Source organism: Eriocheir sinensis, chromosome 1, assembly GCF_024679095.1.
Source record: "Eriocheir sinensis breed Jianghai 21 chromosome 1, ASM2467909v1, whole genome shotgun sequence".
Taxonomy (NCBI): Eukaryota; Metazoa; Arthropoda; class Malacostraca; order Decapoda; family Varunidae; genus Eriocheir; species Eriocheir sinensis.
Genome location: NC_066509.1, coordinates 8,941,879 through 8,964,834, shown reverse-complemented (window position 1 = coordinate 8,964,834; position 22,956 = coordinate 8,941,879). Strand labels below are relative to the sequence as shown.

Genomic DNA, 22,956 nt, shown 5'->3' with positions numbered 1-22,956 from the left:
GCGTCGTGAGTAAATAAAGTAAAGCAAATATGAAAGAAAGTTTAGGTGTGATTTAATACATACTTGATTCGCCTAAAACGCTCCCCATCCCCCGTCTCCTTCCCCCTAAAATAATGTTCTAGTTAAGGCAATACGCTATAAATGCTCGTAGCCTCGGCGTTCATCTCCGTCGCATTGATCCCCCAAACAATGTACATATATATTTTTTCCTCTTTTTTTTTTATGGGGGTCGGTAGGAAAGGAAAGGAAAGGAAGGATCATATTTCATTTGCCGGAGAGAATGGAAGAACACTTGAGGATGGAGCAACGAAGGATGGAGATATAAATGGAGAGAGAAATAGAGAAGGAAATAAGAATGGAGGGAAAGGGAGATAACTAGAGATGAGAAAAATAGAATGGAGGTATGAATCGAGAGGAGGAGAGGAAGAAAGGAGGGTGCAGAGAAAGGGAGGGAGAGAGGTGAAAGAAAACAAAGGATGGCATCATTTCCAAATCATTATTACTCATTTCCATTCCATTTTTTTTCTTCTTTTTTTCATGCTTCCTTTTTTTATGCCCTTGAACTGACTCCTCTGTTGTAAAAAAAAGAAAGAAAACTATTTACTTGGGAATGAATGGAATATACGCACACTCCCATTTATATAAAAAAAGACAAAATTAATGACAGAGGAGAATAAATTAAACAGAAGTGGTCGCGTAAGAGAGAGAGAGAGAGAGAGAGAGAGAGAGAGAGAGAGAGAGAGAGAGAGAGAGAGAGAGAGAGAGAGAGAGAGAGAGAGAGAGAGAGAGAGAGAGAGAATAATCTACAAAATCAATAAAGACGATAAATGAAACAGAAGGCAAAGAAAACTGAAAGAGGAAAAAGAGGAAAGAAAAAAATATCAATAATGTTTGTAGAATAAAGGAAAAGGAGAGAGAGAGAGAGAGAGAGAGAGAGAGAGAGAGAGAGAGAGAGAATAAAGAAAAGACAAAAGGGACTCATGCCTCACGCCCACGACCCCCCGTTGGCTGCCCAGTACCGCGGCGCTCTCTGTCTCTCTCTCTCTCTCTCTCTTTTCTTCTTCCTTTCTTCTTTCTCTTTCTTCTTTTCTTTTTCTTTCTTTCTCTTCTTTTCTCTTTTCCTTCTTTAATTCGTTTTCTCTTTCTATTTTTCTATTTTGTTCTTTCCTTCTTCCTTTCTTTCAACATGACTTTTCTTTCTTTTTTTCTGTTTTTTTTACTAATTCCTTTTATTTCTCCAACATTTTCTCTTATGATTCCCTCTTTTCTTCACGTTTTTTTCCTCTTCCATCCCCTTTCCTCCTCCTCCTCTTCCTCCTCCTCCTGCGGTGTGTCGGGGGCGATATTGCTGTCTGTTTCCCTCTTTTAATTATGTGTCTTTATTGTTATTGTCGCGCGTTTCTATAGTTATCTCCATCCCTCCCTTTCCTCCGTCCCTCCCTTTCCTCCGTCTCTCCCTTCCCTCCATTGTTTTGCCCCTCCATCTGTCCCTTCCTTCCTTGTCGCTGTTTCTCATAATATTTTCTGTATTCTTCTCTCCAGTCTTTTCTCTCTCTTTATTGCTCCCTTCTTTCTTCCCTCCATCCCTCCCTTTACGTCATATTCTCCTTTCCTCCACGCCTCCCTTTTTTTCATATCTCCCTTCTCTCTATTTCTGCATTCTTTCCTTCTTCCTCCCTTCCCCCATATCTCCCTTTTTTCCATTCTTCCCTTTCTTTTCCTTCTTTTCATCTCTTTCTATCCCTCCAGTTCTCCCTCTACTTTTTCTCCCTTTTTCCTCTCCTTCTACGTTGTCTCCCTCACTTTTTCTTCTACCTCTCTTCTCTTCTTCCTCGCATTCTTTCTTTTCTTTTCTAGTCTCTTCCTCTTTCTGTTTCTTCTTCTTGTTCTTCCTTTCCTCACCATTCATCCTGTTTTTTCTCTCTCCTTCGTTCCTATTCCTCCATTCATCCTTCTTTCCTTCCATTCTTCGTTTCTTTTCATTTTTATCTCCATACCTTTCTCTCCACCTTTAACTATTCTTCTCCTTCTCCCTCGATTCTTACCTCCTTTCTTTTTCATCTGTCTCCTCTTTCTCTCCACCCTCTTTTCCTTCTCTGTTTTTCTCTCCGTTTATTCCTCCATCCATCGTTTTTCATCATGTTTTCTTTCTTTCTCTCCGGGTTCTTTTCCTCCTCTCTCTCTTTCTCTCTATTCTTACCTCCCAGTCTTCGTTTTCTTATCTCCAATCCCTCCATGTACTCCTCCTCCCACACAGCCACTCTTTCTTCTCTCCAGCCTCCCTTCCTCCCTTCCTCTCTCCCTCCCTTTCTCTTCTCTTCTCCATCCCTTCTTTACTCAAGCTTCCATTCTCTCATTCCTTCTTTTCTCCCTTCCTCTTTACTGTTCCTTTCCTACCTAACTCCAGCTGCCCTTCCTACCTCCCTTCTTAACCCCAGTCTTCCTTCCCTCTCTCTCTCCCTTTCTCTCTCCTTCCAGTATCTCTTCCTCCCTGCCTCACTTGCGTCTCCCAAACTCCCTTCTTCCCTCCCTTCCACATATACTCTCCTTCCTTCTCTCTCTCTTCCTCTCTTCCTTCTGGTCTCCCTTCCACACGCACTCCCTTCCACTCTCCTCTCTCCCTCCCCCATCCCAGCCTTCCTTCATCCCAGCCTCCTTCTCTCCCTCCCTGCTTCCCTACCTCCATCCCATCCCATCCTCCTTCCTTCTGACCCTCCCAACCTTCCCTCTTTCTCCCTCTCGCTTCCCTCCAATGTACCGCGTCAATATCTGTTTACGCGTGTCTGACTCCATTTATTTATACATTCTTTTATCTATTATCGATTATATTTTACTCTCACAGCCTTGCTCGTGTGCTGCTTATCTCCTCTAATTTGCATATGTTGCTTGTCAGGGGATGGCCGGGGCGCGCGCACACACACACGCACAGGCACACGCACGCGCACACACACACACACACACACACACACACACACACACACACACAGCACATTCTTTCTTTTTTTCTTCCTCTCTTTCTCTTTTCATTCTTTGTTTTTCTTCCTTTCCCTTTTTTTCCTTTCATTTCTCCTTTGTTTTCTTTATTTCATTCTTTGTTTTTCTTTTTATTTCTATCTTTCCGATCTTTCTTTTTCTTTCTCTCTTGTCTTTCTTTTTTTCACTTTTCTTCTTTGTCTCTCTCTCTCTCTCTCTCTCTCTCTCTCTCTCTCTCTCTCCCTTTCCTTTTTTTTACCCTGATTAACGTCCCTCTTATCTCTTCTTCTTTATCTCTCAATCTCTCTCCAATCTCCACCCTCATGAGGAGAGACAGATGACCCGCGTTGACCTCGTCCCTCACGGCAGGTCAAGAAGGGTCCGCGTAATTAAAGGCAGGTAAGAAGACAGGTGAGAGGGCAAGGGCAGGTGTTAATGAGGGAATATCGAGGAACAGGTGATAGACGATAAGGGGACGAAGAGAGAGAGAGAGAGAGAGAGAGAGAGAGAGAGAGAGAGAGAGAGAGAGAGAGAGAGAGAGAGAGAGAGAGAGAGAGAGAGAGAGAGAGAGAGAGAGAGAGAGAGAGAGAGAGAGAGAGAGAGAGAGAGAGCAGTGCAAAAGAGGGAATCAGAAGAAAAAGTTAGAGAAATAAAAAAATCAGAAAAAAAAGAAAAAAGAAAAAAGTATATTGAAAAAAAGAAAGAAGAAAAAGTAAGAGAAAGAAAGAGAAAATGAAAGAATTGAGAGAGAGAGAGAGAGAGAGAGAGAGAGAGAGAGAGAGAGAGAGAGAGAGAGAGAGAGAGAGAGAGAGAGAGAGAGAGAGAGAGAGAGAGAATTAATGAGTTGGGAAATGGGAACACGCAAGAAAGAAAGAGAAAGAGATAGGTGAAGAAAAATTATGTTATCTTCCACCTTCTTCTTTTTTCCTTTCCTCCTCCTCTCCTCCTCTTCCTCCCTCCTCCCCCTCTTCCCTCCTTTCGTGCCCTTGATATCCTAAATCCTTTGCCTCCTGTCCTACCCTTGTGTCCTATAAACTAAACAGGCAACATCTCCTCCTCCTCCTCCTCCTCCTCTTCCTCCTCCCTTGAGCCAGAATAAAGTTGTATCAGACACCTTCCAACCTTCCTACACTCCTTACTCATCCTTTCCTCCAACTCCTCCCTCTCTCTCTCTCTCTCTCTCTCTCTCTCTCTCTCTCTCTCTGTTTATTTCCTTTTGCTTCCTCCTCTTCCTCCTCCTCTTCCTCCTCTTCATATATATTTCCTTCCCCGTGTAATCTGTCTTCCTCCTTTTCTCGTATTCCTTCTCGTCTTCTCTCCTCGCTCTTATTATTCTCTCCTTTTGTAAACTACCTTCTTTTCATTCTCCTCCTCCTCCTCCTCCTCTTCCTCTTCTTGTTTTGCATTTTTTTATACTCTCTCTCTCTCTCTCTCTCCACTTCTTCGTGCCTCCCTTCTCTCTCGTTTCTTTTTCCCCTCTATCTGTCTTGTGTTTTTTTTCTTTTTCCAGTCTGTTCCCGATGCCCTCCTCCTCCTCCTCCTCCTCTTGTTCCTTGTCATCACCTGTTCCTCCTCTCTCCCCTTTTCATGTCGTCATTTTTTTTTTCTATTCCTGCAGTCCTCTCCTTCTTTTCCCTTGCCTTCTCTCCCTTTCCCCTTTTTCTTCTGTCTTACCTTGTCTTTTATTTTCCATGTCCTTCCCTCCCTCCACTCCTTTCCCCTCTCTCCCCTTCAGTCCCTTCCCTCTCCACCCCTTCCTTCCTCTCCTGTCCTGCCAAACCATCTCCTTGCATTCCCTTGCCCTTGCTTTCCTCTACCACCCCTTTCCTTCCTTTGCACCGTCTCCCCTCCCTTCCCCTTGCATTCCTTCTCCTTGCCTCCCCTAACTTTCCCCTTCCTCCCTTTTCGACCCCTTTCCTCCTCTGCTTCCCCGGCAAAACATCAGTCTGTATTTCCTTATTCTACCTTCCTTTTCCACCCTTTTCCCTTCCTTGCATTCCCTATCTTCGTCTCCCCTTACCTTCCCCTTCCCTTCCCCACCCTTCCCTCCTCTCTTCCCTCTTATCAACCTACCCCGTCTTGCATTGCCTTCCCTTACCTTCCTTTTCTATCCCTTTCCCTTCCTTCCAATCCTTATCTTCGTCTCCCCTTCCCTTCCCCTCCCTTCCTCCCTCTCTTCCCTCTTATCAAACCACCCCGTCTTGCATTGCCTTACCTTACCTTCCTTTACCTCCCCTTTCCTTTCCTTGCATCGCCAACCTTCGCTTTCCCTCATCTTACCCTCTTCCTCCCCTCGTCTCCCCCTCGTCTCTCCCCTCGGCTTCCCTCGGCTCCCCTCGTCTTCCCTCGGCTCCCCTCGTCTCCCCTCGGCTCCCCTCGTCTCTCCTCGTCCCTGGTATTGGCAGAGTCAACATGGTCGCTACTCTTCTAAATCCGTGTGTATCGCTTTTCGATGCATTTACGTAGCACAGGACAAGGCAGGGCAGGCGGGGGCACGCAGGAGTGGAGGGGTGGAGGGAAGTCGTGTGGAGGTGGAGGAGTGGAGAGAAGCATTGTGGAGGAGAGTGGAGGACGGTAGGGGTGAAGGTGAGTGGAGGGGAGGGAAACAGGGGCGAAGGTGGAGAAGTGAAGGGCAGCAACGGTGGAGGTGGAGGACTGGAGGGAAGTAAGGGTTGATGTGAAAGAGTGGAGGGAAGCGTTGTGGAGGGGAGTGGAGGGATGCAAAAGCGGAGGTGGAGTGGAGGAAAGCCTTGTGGAGGTTGAGTGAAGGGAATCATTGTGTAGGGAAGTGGAGGAAAGCCTTGTGGAGGTGGATAACTGGAGGTAAGTACAGGTGGAGGTGCAGGAGTGGAGAGAAATAATGCAATAAGGGTGGAAGAGTGGAGCAAAAAATAAGGTTGAGACTGAAAGAGGTTGAAGGAATGGAGGAAAATAAGACGTTTTGATGGAGGGAGTGGAGGAAGGGTGGAGAAGAGCACAGGTGAAGGTGGAAAAGTGGAGAAAAATAAGTGGTTGGAGATGGAATAAAGTGAGGGGGGGGGCGATGGAGGGAGGTAAGAGATGGAGGTGCTGGGGCGTGAGATGGACGGAAACGAGGTAGGAAAGTAGGAGGAGAAAGAGGAGGAGGAGGAGGAGGAGGAGGAGGAAGAGGAGGAGGAGGAGAAGGAACACAAAGGAACACAAGAGGAGGAGGAGGAGGAGGAGGAGGAGGAGGAGGAGGAGGAGGAGGAGGAGGAACACAAAGGAACACAGGAGGAGGAGGAGGAAGAGGAGGCGAGTGGCATAAATCGGTGGAGAGATGGAGAGAAAGGAGAAGTGGAGAGAAACATGGGTGGGAGAGGGAAATGGGGAGGGAAAAAGGGAGAGGAAAAGAAGGAAGGTATGAGGTGAGGGAGATGAAGGTGGAGGGAGGGAGAGAAAGAGGGAGCGTTAAGGAGAAAAAACACATGAAGAAAATAGTGTAAGGATATGGAAGAGAGAAAGGAAAGACTGAAGGGGGGAAACATGAGTGGAAGTGGAATGTTGGAGGGAAAAAAAGAGTGAGATCAAAAGGAATTAAAGGGATGGAGGGAAACAGAGGTGGAGATGGAGGAGTAAAGGGGTGTTATAGGTGGAGACAAAGGGAGTTGAAGGGTGTAGATGGAGAGGTGGAGGGAAACAATAGGTGGAGATGGAGGAAGGTTGAAAGAGTGGAGGTGAAAGAGTGAAGGGAAATAAGGTGATAGGGTGGAGGGAGGAAGGATAGAGGAATAGAGAGGGATAGAAGGAGGGATGGAGAGACTGATAGAGTGAGGGATATAGGAGATGGGGATAGAGAGACAGAGAGATAGAGAGGCGTTAGCGTGGTGGGAGGAAGGATAGAGGAATAGAGGAGAGAGGGATAGAGGGAGGGATGGAGAGAATGATAGAGGGAGGAATATAGGAGATGGAGATAGAGAGATAGAGAGGCATTAGAGTGGAGGGGAGGAGGGTCATAGGGTGGAAGGGATCACTGAAAAAGGGAAACAAAAGTGGAAAGAAGTGGAAGAGCTGTTACGGTGGAGAGGCCGAAGGAGTGGAGGAAGGGGAAAGGGAGGGAGGGAGTGGAAGAGAGGAGGGAGAGAGGGATATGTGGATTTAAAAGGCCTGCTAGGAAACGAGGGATGGAACGAGGAAGGGGAGTCATATTTGAATCCATTCCCAAACTTCTGATGTAAATAAAAGAGGAAATTAGATAACCGGCAGACAGCGACAGCCTCCTCCCTTTCCCCCCCCTCCCTCGTCCCCTCTTCCCCTCCTTCCCGCCCCTCCTTTTCCCTCCTCTTCATTTCCTCTCTGCCTTCCTTTACTTCTCATCTGATTCATAAATAATGCCGCTCTAATTCTCTTATGCTGCTATCTCTCTCTCTCTCTCTCTCTCTCTCTCTCTCTCTCTCTCTCTCATTTTTTTTCCTTTTACGTCTTTCCATCTTACAGTTTCCTCTTTTAATTTTTCTTGTTTCCTTCAGTCTCTTTAATTTTCCTTTAGTGTTTTCCAAAAGTTGCAAGCAGGTTTTCTTCTTTTCCTTATCTTTTCTTTTCTTTCTTCATTCTCCGCTGATTTCTTACAAGTCTTCCTCCTATTCCATCCCTCTTCCGTATAGGTCAGTTGATTTTCTTCTTTCTTTCCTTTCCAATACATCTTAACAATGGTAAAACACACACACACACACACACACACACGAAATTCACCCCCAAAAAAGAAACTCAAAACCCAATAGTTTAAAAAAAGAAGTAAGAAGAGGAAAAAATATATACACACAAGTCCAGAAGGTCAAAGGCGAAGTAAAAGAAAAAAAATGGAGGGAAAAAACGTGAAAGGAGAGCAAGTCATGACTAAACAAACTTACTAAAAAAAATTTCCATAACCCTGAAAGGAAAACGAACTGAGAAAAGAATAAATAAATAAATAAAATGTTTGAATCTGAAAGCCATACAGGAAGTGACGGGAACGGAAGTGACGGGGAATAGCCTTGGACAGGAATGGGCAAGGGGAAGGGAGGGGAAGGGAGGGAGGGAGATGAGGGGAGAGAGGGGAGAACGAGGCGGTGAAGAGGAAGGAGGAGAGGAAGTGGGAAGGGAGTAAGGATAGGAAAGAGGGGGTGAAGAGGAAGATGAGGGGGTAGAAGGGAGAACGAGGCGGTGAAGAGGGAGAAGGAGAGAAAGGGAGAGGGAGGAAGTGGGAAGGGAGGGGGCGAAGAGATATTCAGATAAGAAGATGGGAAGGAAAAGGGAGACAGATAGACGGAGAATGGGGAGAGAAGGAAAAGCTACGAAAATGGAAAAAAAAAACATCAGAAGATAGAGAGAGAAGGACAAGAAAGAGGAGAAGGACGAGGAGGATGACGAGAAGAAATATGAAAAGAAGCATAAGAAGTTGAAGAACCAGGAAGAGGAGGCGAAGTAGGAAGAGGAAGAGAAATAGGAAAAGGAAGAAGAGGAACGAGGAAGAAGAGGCAAAGTAGGAAGAGGAAGAGAAGTAGAAAGAGGAAGAAGAGGAACGAGGAAGAAGAGGCGAAGTAGGAAGAGGAGGAGAAGTAGAAACAAGGAAGAGGAGGCGAAGTAAGAAGAGGAAGAGGAGAAATAGGAAGAGGAAGAAGAGGAATGAGGAAGACGAGGCGAAGTAGGAAGAGGAAGAAGAGGAACGTGGAAGAGGAAGGCAAAGAGGAATATCGAAGCCTTTATGTTTCAGGGAAAAGGGAGGATTTCAAAGGCAAACAGGAGGGAGGGAGGGAGAGAGGAAGGAAAGAAGAATAACGAAAGGCAAACAAAGGAAGCTAAAAAGGAAGGAAAAACGAGGCATTGCGAATATCAGAAAACGGTGGAACGGAAAAAAAACTTAAAAGATGAAACGGCACGCTGGAGTTGCAAGAGAAATGGTAAAGAAAAAAAAAGAAAAGAGCATCAGGAAGGAAAAATGAAGCGAGAGGGAAAAGAAATATTTGAGAAAGACGGGGAAAGAAGAGGAAGCGAAAAACAACAAGAGCCAAAAACAAAAACAAAAAAATAGGCAAGTCGGCAAAACACGAATTCTTTCACCCGAGGAATGGAGGAAAAACGAGAGAGAGAGAGAGAGAGAGAGAGAGAGAGAGAGAGAGAGAGAGAGAGAGAGAGAGAGAGAGAGAGAGAGAGAGAGAGAGAGAGAGAGAGAGAGAGAGAGAGAGAGAGAATAAAAAAAAAAGAAAACTAGGAGAAAGAAAGAGGAGACAAAGAAAAATGAATAAAAGAGAATTAACAAGAATTAGACGAAAGCTTTGCACACATTAAACACGAATCACACACACACACACACACACACACACACTCGACAAGCAGGGAAGGTGAGGGCGGCGTCAGTCTACCACGAGAGGTGAGAGAGAGAGTTAGAGAAGGAGTCAATAGAAAGTATCCGACAAACAGAATCCAATCTAACTTATGGATGGCTTTCGACGATGGGATGGGATCGGGTGGCGGACATTCGTTTCCCGCGTTTATATTTTACACCGATTATTATAGGTTCTCGCGTCTATATAACCCACGCCGGGACTCGAACAGAAGAACCGTGGACATATTCTTAAACATATCTCCCATTATGACTCCTTTATAAGGCTAATGAGAAGATTAACCGGGTTTTAATGGGTGTTTTGTGTAGTTCAAGGTACAGAGATCGTGTAAAACTATCCCTGGGGTCACAAAACAGCCCATGACAAGCCTAGGAACTTCCATGACGGGCTTTTAAAACAGGGGATCGGAGGCGCTGGTATACGCTTGACAATAAGGCCTTGAGTCAGTGTTACGGACAGGAAGGGAAGGGAGTTTTTTATCGTTCTTATATAACTTTCCGGAGTGTTATCGACAGTTCTTACATCACTTACATAAAACAGGGGACGGAGCGTTGCAGACATGAATTATAGAACCGACGACGATAGTTCTACGTGACAAAAAGCGAGGCGTGGTGGCGTCGTCGGCGGCGGTGGCTTGGCGCACGTATAAGAATGGAAGGGTGCGATAAAGCCTTGCCGGGGTGTCACAATACGAGTTCCAGCTGCGATGAATGTCAGGCAGCGCGTGCTTCTCTTGTAATTCCTGTGATTAGTAAAATACCGGATGTTCTCTCTCTCTCTCTCTCTCTCTCTCTCTCTCTCTCTCTCTCTCTCTCTCTAAGTAAAGATAGGATAGTTTGTCTGTTTTTTTATTCTTTTACTATTTTCGTTGTTTTTTTAGATATAGGCCTAACGAAAGTGCGAAGGGGTGGCGTATCTCTCTATTTATCTATCTATCTATCTCTTGCGTCGTATATTTCAAGAGAAGCAGCATAATATCACCTCAAGGAACGCTCTTAAATCCATCCTTTTTTGTGGAATCTAATACGACAATGTGTGAGGTTTAATCCCATGTACACCTCACTATAGGGGATCCACGCCGACTATCTTATCAATCAGTGGACTCTAATAAAAGATCACGGGGAGCAACACTTGGCGCCACTGTTATTTTGTGTTTGTGTTCGTGTTTGTTGTGGAGACCTTGGCCTTTCCCTCCGCGAATAAACAAAAGGTCGCGTTCCAGCATCGGCGTTCGGCGAATAAAATATATCGCCGGTGAAAACTTATTTACGTGTTGGCATGATACACGTGTACCTGCGTGAGGGATTTCCAGGTTTTGGAGGATTACTGGATGAACTAAATACTGACGTGAAGCTTGACCTGTAAATACGCACAAAGAGAACAAGGCTTATACACGTATTATTATTTATTATTATTTTTTTTTTTACAACAAAGGAGACAGCTCAAGGGCCCACAAAAGGGAAACAATAATAAAAAAAAGCCCGCTACTCGCTGCTCCCATTTGGTATTACTCGCTTCACATCATTTCCTTCTTAAGTGTTCGATTCCTTCTCTTTTGACTAGAACAACTTAAGACAACACTTTTAACGCCGTATTTTCTTTTAAACGTCAAATTAGTCTTCATCAGCAATAATGTGGCTGATTTTTTTTTTCTTTTTTACAGTAAAGGAAACCGCTCAAGGGCAAAAAAAAAAAGACAAAAATAATGAAAAAAGCCCCGCAAATAACTATTCCTATAAAGAGTTAAGAGGAGTGGCCAAAAGAGAGGTCAATTTCGGAAAGAGAGGTGTCGTGATACTTTCCTGATTTGTGTTTCTGATCAGTGTTTCAAGGTGCGGTGAGTTGGTTTTGTTGATTTTTTCATATTACAATAGACGAATGAAACAGCAAGAAAACACTTCCAAATTTGCCTGTATTTCGTTAGGTTAGTGTTATTCCACGTTCAGCAGCATTCCAGGTATTCCACGTTCAGCAGCATTCCAGGTATTCCACGTTCAGCAGCATTCCAGGTATTCCACGTTCAGCAGCATTCCGGGTATTCCACGTTCAGCAGCATTCCAGGTATTCCACGTTCAGCAGCATTCCAGGTATTCCACGTTCAGCAGCATTCCAGGTATTCCACGTTCAGCAGCATTCCAGGTATTCCACGTTCAGCAGGATATTCCAGTTCATATTCCACGTTTATACTCCACGTTCATATTCCACGTTCAGCAGTATATTCCAGTTATTCCACGTTCAGCAGCATGTTCCAGGTATTCCACGTTCAGCAGCATGTTCCAGGTATTCCACGTTCAGCAGCATGTTCCACTTATTCCACGTTCAGCAGCATGCAAGGAAGTTTAGAGTGGACGATTCATCGGTCGGTATTCTTGGACGCTTCGCTCCCTCACGTCAACTATCTCCAAAGACCGAAAAGAAGATCAAACGCGTTCTCCTGCGTACTTTTTTTTCCACATTCACGGGACACAGACTTTGCCAAACTATCCCAAGGGTCATAAAACTACCTCTGGAAATGTCTACTACTCCAACGAGAGCCTTGCCAAATATGTGAGTGCTTGGTTGGCGAAATGTTCAAGAATATGGCTCTTAAGTAACGAGAGGAGAATACTGGAAATGGAGGTGCAAGGAAGAAGAAGGAGAGGAAGACCTAAGACGAGATGGAAGGAATACATAGCAGCAGACATGAGAGAGAAGGGCCTGAACACCAACATGACAGGCGATAGAGGAACGTGGAGGCGGCTCATCAAAAACAGTGACCCTAGAAAGACTGGATAATAAGCTGGCGAAGAAGAAGATGGCTCAAAGGCCGCATTATCACAAACGCTTCGGGGCTTACACACCCACATCTAATCAGGCTTTCGTAGAGGTTGTGGGTGTTTCCATGGGTACTTTAATGACCCTAGTGATAGTTTGACAAGGCTTCTGTGTCTCGAGGTTGTGGGTATTTCCATGGGTACTTTAATGACCTTAGTGATAGTTTGACAAGGCTTCTGTATCTCGATTGTGGAAAGCGCTCATAAGAACCCGACCCATTACCTTTGTGGCTTTTGGAAGTATTTGTTGTGAGGGCCGAAAGCGTCTGACATTACGTGCCTTTGTTCCCTCGCCGCCCTGCCACACCCTGCAGACGGCCAGAGGAGGCTCGGTTCGGTATTTTCAGACGCTTCCACCATTCATATCAGCTATTTCCAAAGCCCTAAAAGGAGATCAATCGGGTCCTCATAAGTGTTTTTTTCAGGTTCATAGCACAGAAGGGTCAGACAGCCACCAGGGCCACTAAACTACCCCTGGAAATGCCCCAAACTCCTACTAAGGCCTTGTGAAATGTGTGTACTTGGGCGTCGAAAGGTTTGAGCATTCGGACTTCGGACGTGTAGGGGTTTAGTGTAACACCGCATGGAATACACACCATCCTTACATTTCCTCCCCATACACCGCCGCCACACCGCCGCCGCGCCGCCCAGACAGCCCGAAGCCTCTATTTCCCCTACAAGATGGATTTAGCCTTGATAGGAACGCGCTCTCCGCCAATCCCCACTAAACCCCAACTGCCTCGAGGAAACAAACAGCGACGGGGGAGCCCAAGTGAGGGAATAACAAGGGAAAGAATGTTTTTATTTCCCTATAAGTGATACACGTAATTTATAGGCGTAAGACTGGTACATAAGAACAAAGATAAAAACATAAGAAAGATAAGAGGGTATCAGGACACCTCTCCTCCCGAAATTGACCTCTCTTTCGGCCACCTCTTTTGATTCTTTTTATAGGAGCAGCGAGTTGCGGCCTTTTTTTTTTATTATTGTTTCTTTTTTTGTGTGCCCTTGAGCTGTCTCCTTTGTTGTAAAAAAATAAATAAAATAAAATAAAATAAAATAAAAAATCTGATATACATAGATTTGTTGTCGATTATTTCTGTGTAAGCGAGACATAATATAGAGAGGCATGAAGGCTACGTAGGAGAAACGGTACTTACCTTTGTTGTTGCTAATATCTAAAGGTCATGAGATTATATACAGTGATAGGCATTACCACAGAATACCCTTAGAGTCGTATCATAAGACATTTCATCGCCCAAGAACACTAATTTGACAGGGCTTTCGTATGAGTTGTGGGCATTTCCAGGAGCAGTTCTATGACCCTGGTGATAGTGTGACCCTTCCTCTGTACCATGAACCTGTAGAAACACTCATTAGAACCCAATTGACACCCTCTTTGACCTTTAGAAATAAATAATGTGAGAAGCGAAAGTGTATTGAAATGCCGCCCTTAGAATCAATGTCCCTTTTCACAGATGAGACGAGATGAACGGAAAGATGGAGAGAATACGACGAACAGAAAATAAATACTTTTGCTAAACTTGGATGCTCCACAGAAAACAAAACCGAACAGACAAAATTTAACGCTAGATTTCTGAACCGTCGTGTTATTATTTTTCAACAGTTATGTGGCTAGTTCTGCTTTATTCCCTTTCTGGCACGAAGTAAGCTAGAAGTGTTCGATTTTCACAAACTCAGTCGTAAAAAGCGATATGAAAAAAAATCAACAAAACTAACCAACTACGCCAGTCACATTGTTGTTAATAAAGACTAATGTGACTAAAAAATCAGGCGTAAGATTAAGTTTTGGAAAGTAGTACCTCAGTAAGACAGGTAAAACGGACAGGTACTCAAGTAAACAGTAAGAACCAGGTGAACAGACGTGACTCACCTTGCTGCTTGAGATGACGTAGAGGAACCGCTTCAGCTTGTCGAACCTCATGTCAGGGAGGAGAGGGAAGCCGCGGTCCACCTCCACCTCCTGGTACTCCGCGGCCTCTTCAGCGGAGGCCACCAGCACCTGCGGGAGGACGAAGCGAGGTCAGGGGAGGTCAGAGGGAGGCTAAGGGAGAAGCTGAGAGGAGATGGATGGTGGAGGCCGGGAAGGAGGGATGAAGGAGGGATGATCAGGGGAGGGAGAAAAGGAAAGATGGAGGTTAACAGAATCTGGAGAGGGAAAAGAATTGGAGATAAAACTGGTTAAGAAAGAAAGGAGAAATAAGGAGTTAAGGAGAGAAGGTAAGATTGGAAGAAGAGAAGGAAAGGGGAGGGTAAATATAAGATGCAATAAAAAAAAAGAATAGGAGATAAGGCTGCTAAGGAAAATACAAGTGTGATAAAAAAGAAAGAAAAGGAAGGAGGGAGAACTGAGGAGAGAAGAAAAGATGGAAGGAAGAGAAGGAAAGATGGAAGTAAATAGAATCTTGAATGAGCAAATTGGAGAATTGGAGAATTGGAGAGAAAACTGATTGAGAAAAAAAACAAGGATGATCGAAGATGAGAGAAGAGGAAGTAAAGAGAATTAAGATGGAAGGGAGATTGAAAAATTGAGGTGAATAGAATCTGGAACGGGAAAAGAATTGGAGAGAAAAATGGATTAGCTGAAAAAAAAAAGAATGATCGATGAAGAAACATAAAGAAGTTAGGAGTTATAGAGAGAGAGAAAGAAGTAAATACAATCTGGAAGAGGAAAAAAAAATAGAGAAAACTGCTTCGGAAAATAGAACTATGATCGAAGAAGAAAAAAAAGGAAGTAAGGAGGATTAATAAAGTCAAGTAAATGAAAAAAAAAAGTGAAACGTGGAAATAGACGAATGGTTAAGGTAGTTACAAATGACAATGAAAAGGGAAAATAATGGAAATTCGGGGATATATAAATTTATTAAGTATATAGAAAAGGGAAAATTAGTGATGGAAATAAGTAGTAAGGAAGATAGAGGAAAAAGAGAAGTAGAAGGGGAAGGTACGAGTAACAACCAAAGAAGGAAAATAAGAAAAGAAGATATAGGAATGAAAGAGAGGTTTGAGATGAAAGAGCAGAGGTTGTGTAAATGGATTAGGAAACAACGAACCGGGTATCACAAAAGAAGCAAAGAAGAAGAAGAAGAAGAAGAAGAAGCATTAATGAGATATAGAGTGAAATAGGAGTGGGAGAGAGGTTTGAGATGAAAGAACAGAGGTTGTGTATATGAATTAGGTAGCAACGAACAGGGTACCACAAAAAAAAGCAAAGGAGAAGAAGAAGAAGCATTAAAGAACCACAGGGGAACAGGAAAGGATACACTGAACAACACGAAAACAAGGGCGTGAAATGAAAGAAAAAAAATACCGGTGACTTATTGAAACTTACAATACACATGACATAAGAACATAAGAACGTAAGGAGTCTGCAAGAGGCCGGTTGGTTAAGGTAAAGTTCCGGGCATGTGCCATAACTGCGCCTGACCTCTGTGCTCATCTACGTCGCATTGGTCCTTAGAGACACAAATTTAATGGAAGAAACAAGACGGACATAGTTAGTGAAAGAGGGATGGAGGGAAGGAAAAGGGGAATGAGAGGGATGGAAAAGCTGAGGCTGCATTAAGAGGAGAGGAAGAGAGGGACGAAGAAAAGGAAGAGGGAACATAAGGGATGAAAGAGTTAGTGAATGAGAGATGAAGAGAAGGAAAGGGGAATATTAGAGATGAAAGAGTTAGTGAAAGAGGGATGAAGAGAAGGAAAGGGGAATATTAGGGATGAAAGAGTTAGTGAATGAGGGATGAAGAGAAGGAAAGGGGAATATTAGGGATGAAAGAGTTAGTGAGAGATGAAGAGAAGGAAGGGGGAATATTAGGGATGAAAGAGTTAGTGAAAGAGGGATGAAGAGAAGGAAAGGGGAATATTAGGGATGAAAGAGTTAGTGAAAGAGGGATGAAGAGAAGGAAGGGGGAATATTAGGGATGAAAGAGTTAGTGAAAGAGAGATGAAGAGAAGGAAAGGGGAATATTAGGGATGAAAGAGTTAGTGAAAGAGGGATGAAGAGAAGGAAAGGGGAATATTAGGGATGAAAGAGTTAGTGAAAGAGGGATGAAGAGAAGGAAAGGGGAATATTAGGGATGAAAGAATTAGTGAATGAGGGATGAAGAGAAGGAAAGGGGAATATTAGGGATGAAAGAGTTAGTGAACGAGGGATGAAGAGAAGGAAGGGGGGAATATAAGGGATGAAGGAGTTAGTGAATGAGGGATGAAGAGAAGGAAAGGGAAATATTAGGGATGAAAGAGTTAGTGAATGAGGGATGAAGAGAAGGAAAGGGGAATATTAGGGATGAAAGAGTTAGTGAATGAGGGATGAAGAGAAGGAAAGGGGAATATTAGGGATGAAAGAGTTAGTGAATGAGGGATGAAGAGAAGGAATGGGGAATATTAGGGATGAAAGAGTTAGTGAAAGAGAGATGAAGAGAAGGAAAGGGGAATATTAGGGATGAAAGAGTTAGTGAATGAGGGATGAAGAAAAGGAATGGGGAATATTAGGGATGAAAGAGCTAGTGAAAGAGGGATGAAGAAAAGGAATGGGGAATATTAGGGATGAAAGAGTTAGTGAATGAGGGATGAAGAAAAGGAATGGGGAATATTAGGGATGAAAGAGTTAGTGAAAGAGGGATGAAGAAAAGGAAAGGGGAATATTAGGGATGAAAGAGTTAGTGAAAGAGAGATGAAGAGAAGGAAAGGGGGAATATTAGGGATGAAAGAGCTAGTGAACGAGGGATGAAGAGAAGGAAGGGGGAATATTAGGGATGAAAGAGTTAGTGAATAAGGGATGAAGAGAAGGAAAGGGGAATATTAGGGATGAAAGAGTTAGTGAAAGAGGGATGAAGAGAAGGAAAGGGGGAATATTAGGGATGAAGGAGTTAGTGAAAGAGGAATAACATATGAGAGGATGGAGAAGCTAATAACATTGCATTAAGGATGAAAGGAACACAGACACAAAGGAGACCAAATGCACACACACACTATTGAACGTTAGCACATCTTCGGTATTTACACTCACGACGTCACCTCTCTCGACGACCAATCAGAGTACAGCAATCCCGTGACGTCACACCCACGCCACCTTTCGGCCACCCAATCAATGGACTTCAAAGGTCACCGTGTTTACTCGTGACGTCATAGTAAGTAGCCAATCAGGTGGTTCGTGTTTTTTTCTTGTTTTGAACTCGCGATGAACCGAAAGAAGCCATGAAAAAAGTTACCGGGAAAAGAGAGAGAGAGAGAGAGAGAGAGAGAGAGAGAGAGAGAGAGAGAGAGAGAGAGAGAGAGAGAGAGAGAGAGAGAGAGAGAGAGAGAGAGAGAGAGAGAGAGAGAGAGAGAGAGAGAGAGAGAGATCAAAGGACATGAGGTAAATGTAGTGGAAGAACGTGGGGAGGAAGTGGACTTGTTAGAGTACGGAGTCGATGTGTGTGTGTGTGTGTGTGTGTGTGTGTGTGTGTGTGTGTGTGTGTGTGTGTGTGTTAGCAAGCAAGCAAGCAAGGTAGTGGTTCTGTTATTGACACTCGTGGGGGGTGGGAGGGAGTGGGGGGCAAGGGGTCCGTGTGTGTGTGTGTGTGTGTGTGTGTGTGTGTGTGTGTGTGTGTGTGTGTGTGTGTGTGTGTACTGTTGTAATTCCTATATAATTTCCTTGTTTCGCTTATCTCAAACACCTGTCGCTACATTCGCTTGCAACACCTCGCTTTCCCTCCCCTTCCTCTCACCTCCTCTCCTCTCATTACCTCTCACCCCCTTATCTCCCCCTTCTACTCACCCCTCAGCCACATCAACCCCCCTTTGCCTTCCACTCTCTCTCTGCTTGTCTCTGTCTCTCTTCTCCAACGCCCTTTAGCTCCGTACCCTTTCCCTCCTCCTCCTCCTTCTCCTCCTCCACTCTCCCCCTCTCCTCCTCTCTCCCTCTCGCTCTCCCCCCAAACTCGCCCCTCGCGTGACAAACACCCACACCTCACGCCCACAACTCACCCTCACTCCCGCCAGCCACTACACCCATTCCCAACACCCACAAATTACACACACACACACACACACACACACACACACACACACACACACACACACACACACACACACACACACACACACAGACGAGGGTACACAAACACCACCCACCCCACACTCTATGGCTGTCATCAACACCCCCAAAACACACACACACACACACACACACACACACACACACACACACACACACACACACACACACACACACACACACACACATTTCTTTCCTTCAACCAAACCGTTCCAAAAGTTTTAAAAAAATAAATGTTTGCCTAGTACCACCACCACAACCACCACCATCACCACCACTATCACCACCACCACAATCACCACCACCACCACCACTAACACACTGAGGTAGATATTCCCCCAGTACGACTCCCCAACCCCCCCCCCACACACATAATAACACGCTCCCCATCCTCTCTCCCTTTCCCCTACCCATCCTCCCTTCCTTTCCCCAACCCATCCTCCCCTCCACCAACCTATCTGAGTGCGTGTCTTCCCTCCTCCCCCCTCCCCCCACCAGACTACTGAGGGTAAATGGTGCCCAGTATTACTACAATGTCTGTCCCCTCCCTTCCCCCTTCCCCTTCCCTTTCTCTTTCCCTCCACTCCCTTTCATTTTGCCTCCTACTCCCTTCACCTCTCTCCCCTCCACACAGTTTGTCCATGTAGGAGAATGTTGGGGAGGGGAATAGCGGAAGAGGAGAGGTATAGTGGAGGGGGATGGGAATGGGACGAGGAAAGGGGAGGTTTGGATTCCCTCGCCACGAAACTCAACTCTATTCTCCTCTTTTGTTATGGTTTTTGTTTCTTTCTGGCTTTTTATCTCTTCCCAATTATTTTCTTTTGGTATTTTTTTCTTTTTTCATCCTCTTTACCTCTTCAAGATTCTCCTCCTTTAGTACTTTTCCTTTCTTTTTTCTTCCTTTCATTCCCTTCCTTTCCTTACTTCCTATTCCTGTTCTACCTTCAACGAGGACGAGGAAGGGGAAGGTTTGAATTCCCTCGCCACCACGAAACTCTTCTCTACTCTTTCCTTTTATTATAGTTTTTCTTTTTCTTTCTCTATTTCTCTTCCCAATTATCTCCTTTTAGTCCTTTTTTCTTTTTTCATCCTCTTTACCTCTTCACGATTCTCCTTCTTTAGTACTTTTCCTTCCTTTTTCTTCCTTTCATTCCCTTTCTTTTCTTACTTCCTTATTTCCTTATTTTTTTCCGTTCCATGTTTTCCATCATTTTCATTCCCCTACGTCATAAAACTCAAAACCATTACTGCTACGAAAGTTTTGGTGATGATGATGATGAGGATGATGATGATAGTAATAGTAATAATGATAATGGTAATAATAGACATCATCATCATTATCATCATCTTCACACAGGTAAGCTCCGGCACACCTGTCTTCTCGGTTGTTTGCATTGCTGACTGTGTTTGTTTACGTTGAGGACCAGCTGATTCAAGGCCGGGCTGGAAGAGGAGGAGGAGGAGGAAGAAGAAGAGCAGGAGGAGGAGGATTAACAGCAGCAGGAGGAGGAGGAGGACGAGGAGGAGGAGAATGGCGACAATAGGAGAGGAGGAAACGTAGAGTGAATGAGCTTCGCGTACGGAAGGAGGATTAGGAGTTGGAGGAGGAGGAGGAGGAGGAGGAGGAGGAGGAGGAGGAGGAGAAGGAGAAGGAGAAGGAGAAAGAGGAAGAGGAGAAGAAGGACGAAGTATATTATGGAAGCTCTTGGGATAGGTATCGTGTATTGGTAACTTCTGAGAGAGAGAGAGAGAGAGAGAGAGAGAGAGAGAGAGAGAGAGAGAGAGAGAGAGAGAGAGAGAGAGAGAGAGAGAGAGAGAGAGAGAGAGAGAGAGAGCACTCTTTAACACAGCTCCATTACTAATCGCTCAAACGAAGTCATTGATCGGGAGAGACATTAATCCCTAATGCTCTCTCTCTCTCTCTCTCTCTCTCCCCTCTTCTCTTCTCTTCTCTTTTCCATCTCCTTTCCTTCCCTTTTTTCCTTTCCCTTCCTTTCCTCTCCTTTTATTTTATTTTAATTTCTACTCTACTTTTTCTTCTTCTTCTTCTCTCTCTCTCTCTCAAACAATCCAACAGCTTGCATGCCATACCCTTAACAGCCCTCGTCTCGTTGGCCAAGTGGAACGAACATTACGCCAGAGGAAGGGGCACATTGGGACTCACGGAAGCACCTACAGGAACAAGACTCAATATTGCCTTCGCGTGAAAAGTCTGCTCCCTCTCGACCTGACTTACGACGAGCTGCTCAGTGCCTCGGAGCCTGGATAGGGCGGGTGGGGCGTGGAGGCAGAGGAAGAGAGTCAGCAGGAGGAAGAAGAGGAGGTTGGGGAAGAGGAGGAGGAGGTGTGGAGGCGGAATGTGGAGAGTGACAAATGTGACACCCTCGCCATTCACTGCTTAACAAGATAGTGGAGAGAGAGAGAGAGAGAGAGAGAGAGAGAGAGAGAGAGAGAGAGAGAGAGAGAGAGAGAGAGAGAGAGAGAGAGAGAGAGAGAGAGAGAGAGAGAGAGAGAGAGAGAGAGAGAGAGAGAGAGAGAGACGAGGTTGGATAAATTACGAAGATAAGAGCGATGCATTAGAAAAGAAATGAAAATACAGCAGAGAGAGAGAGAGAGAGAGAGAGAGAGAGAGAGAGAGAGAGAGAGAGAGAGAGAGAGAGAGAGAGAGAGAGAGAGAGAGAGAGAGAGAGAGAGAGAGAGAGAGAGAGAGAGAGAGACGTATTACTCTTCTCGAACAAACACTGACATATTTCAATTTTGCAGTATGTTTTTGTTGTTGTTTGTTTACACGCATCACCAGCATCCCCTAAAGAGTGAGAATAAACGACTAGGCGGCTGCAATATGAACTACTACAATACTTTTAATTAATAACATCGACTTTCTAATGTATCTTGGTCACACATTTAACGTTTCTTCATAAATCGAAAAGGAGAGAAAAAAATCGGAAACTCGTGTAGGCTCAAACCTCAGAAATATAAGGTTGTTAATACCTCTATATCGTTATTATCAATGTTTATTATTATTTATTTATTTATTTACTCGTTTTTTTATCTATTATTAATTATTATCAAGATGGTTGGAAACAGTCCAATCCCTTCCTTCCCTTCCCATCCCTTCTTAACTCATCCCTTCCCATCCCTCTCTTCCCATCCCTTCCTTCCCTTCCCATCCCTTCCTTCCCTTCCCATCCCATCCCTCCCTTCCCATCCCATCCCTCTCTTCCCGTCCCATCCCTTCCCTTCCCATCCCTTCCCATCCCTTCCCTTCCCTTCCCGTCCCTTCCCTTCCCATCCTTTCCCATCCCTTCCCGTCCCTTCCCTTCCCTTCCCTTCCGTCCCAGGTATCTATCTTGTGAATGACTCGCGAAGGTAATTTTTTATTTTTTCAGAGTAAAGGAAGCAGCTCACGGGGAAACAAAAGAAGATTAAAAAAAGCCTGCTGGATCTACATCGAAAATAAATACCCCAAGTCATGTAGAATTTTACCCCGGAAGTGCAAAATGAGGAGTAACACATTTTATCATCACCTGCATCATGAAAAAAAAAAAAATGTATAAGACCAAAATCCTCTCTCATTACGCCGTGTCATGTATTTTCTATATTATAAAAAAGCGTAACCTCGAGTGCGGTCAAATCTAGGAAGTGTACAGATGTTACCATTACACTTTTTTTCGTCACCAGTGTTACAAAAATATGGCTTCAGAAAAATATACCGAATCTCAGGATTACTTGGAAGGCTGTGTGACGCTGTAAGAGGGGCACGCTATTCATATATGGGGCAGGTGAACGGGCATATATGGGGCAGGTGAACGGGCATATATGGGGCAGGTGAACGGGCATATATGGGGCAGGTGAAAGATCATATATTGGGCAGGTGAACGGTCATATATGGGGCAGGTGAACGGGCATATATGGGGCAGGTGAACGGGCATATATGGGGCAGGCGAACGAGCATATATGGGGCAGGTGAACGGGCATATATGGGGCAGGTGAACGGGCATATATGGGGCAGGTGAACGAGCATATATGGGGCAGGTGAACGGGCATATATGGGGCAGGTGAACGGGCATATATGGGGCAGGTGAACGGGCATATATGGGGCAGGTGAACGGGCATATATGGGGCAGGTGAACGGGCATATATGGGGCAGGTGAACGGGCATATATGGGGCAGGTGAACGGGCATATATGGGTAAGGTGAACGGGCATATATGGGGCAGGTGAACGGGCATATATGGGGCAGGTGAACGGGAATATATGGGTCAGGTGAACTGGAATATATGGGCAGGTGAACGCATATATGGGGCAGTTGAACGGGCATATATGGGGCAGGTGAACGGGCATATATGGGCAGGTGAACGGGCATATATGGGGCAGGTGAACGGGCATATATGGGGCAGGTGAACGGGCATATGGGGCAGGTGAACGGGCATATATGGGGCAGGTGAACGGGCATATATGGGGCAGGTGAACGGGCATATATGGGGCAGGTGAACGGGCATATATGGGGCAGGTGAACGGGCATATATGGGGCAGGTGAACGGGCGGTAAAATTCATACCTAATATTTTTGATTATTTACTTACATTTTCCCTGTAATTATAATCTTTCATAAATGGAGTGCGATTTTCATACCTTCTATCGTTTATTTATTTTAAGCAAGAAAATAATTGAATATCATAAGTTTGTTCAATAAGTTAATAAATTGGCTCCTGCGCTACGAGAGACAAGAAACAAAGAGGGTCAGGAATTGTAATCGACTTCCGGACAACT

General features: G+C 44.7%; 1 protein-coding gene across 3 annotated transcripts in view; it reads right to left on the bottom strand.

The window, feature by feature from the left end:
• Window positions 1-22,956, bottom strand: part of LOC126987108 (plexin-B-like) — a 224,008-nt gene that overhangs the window by 110,780 nt on the left and 90,272 nt on the right. For all 3 annotated transcript variants that reach the window (XM_050843929.1, XM_050843982.1, XM_050843844.1), the window contains one exon: window positions 14,022-14,150. In XM_050843929.1, the coding sequence (XP_050699886.1) occupies window positions 14,022-14,150 (129 nt within the window). The remainder of the gene's footprint in view (window positions 1-14,021; window positions 14,151-22,956) is intronic.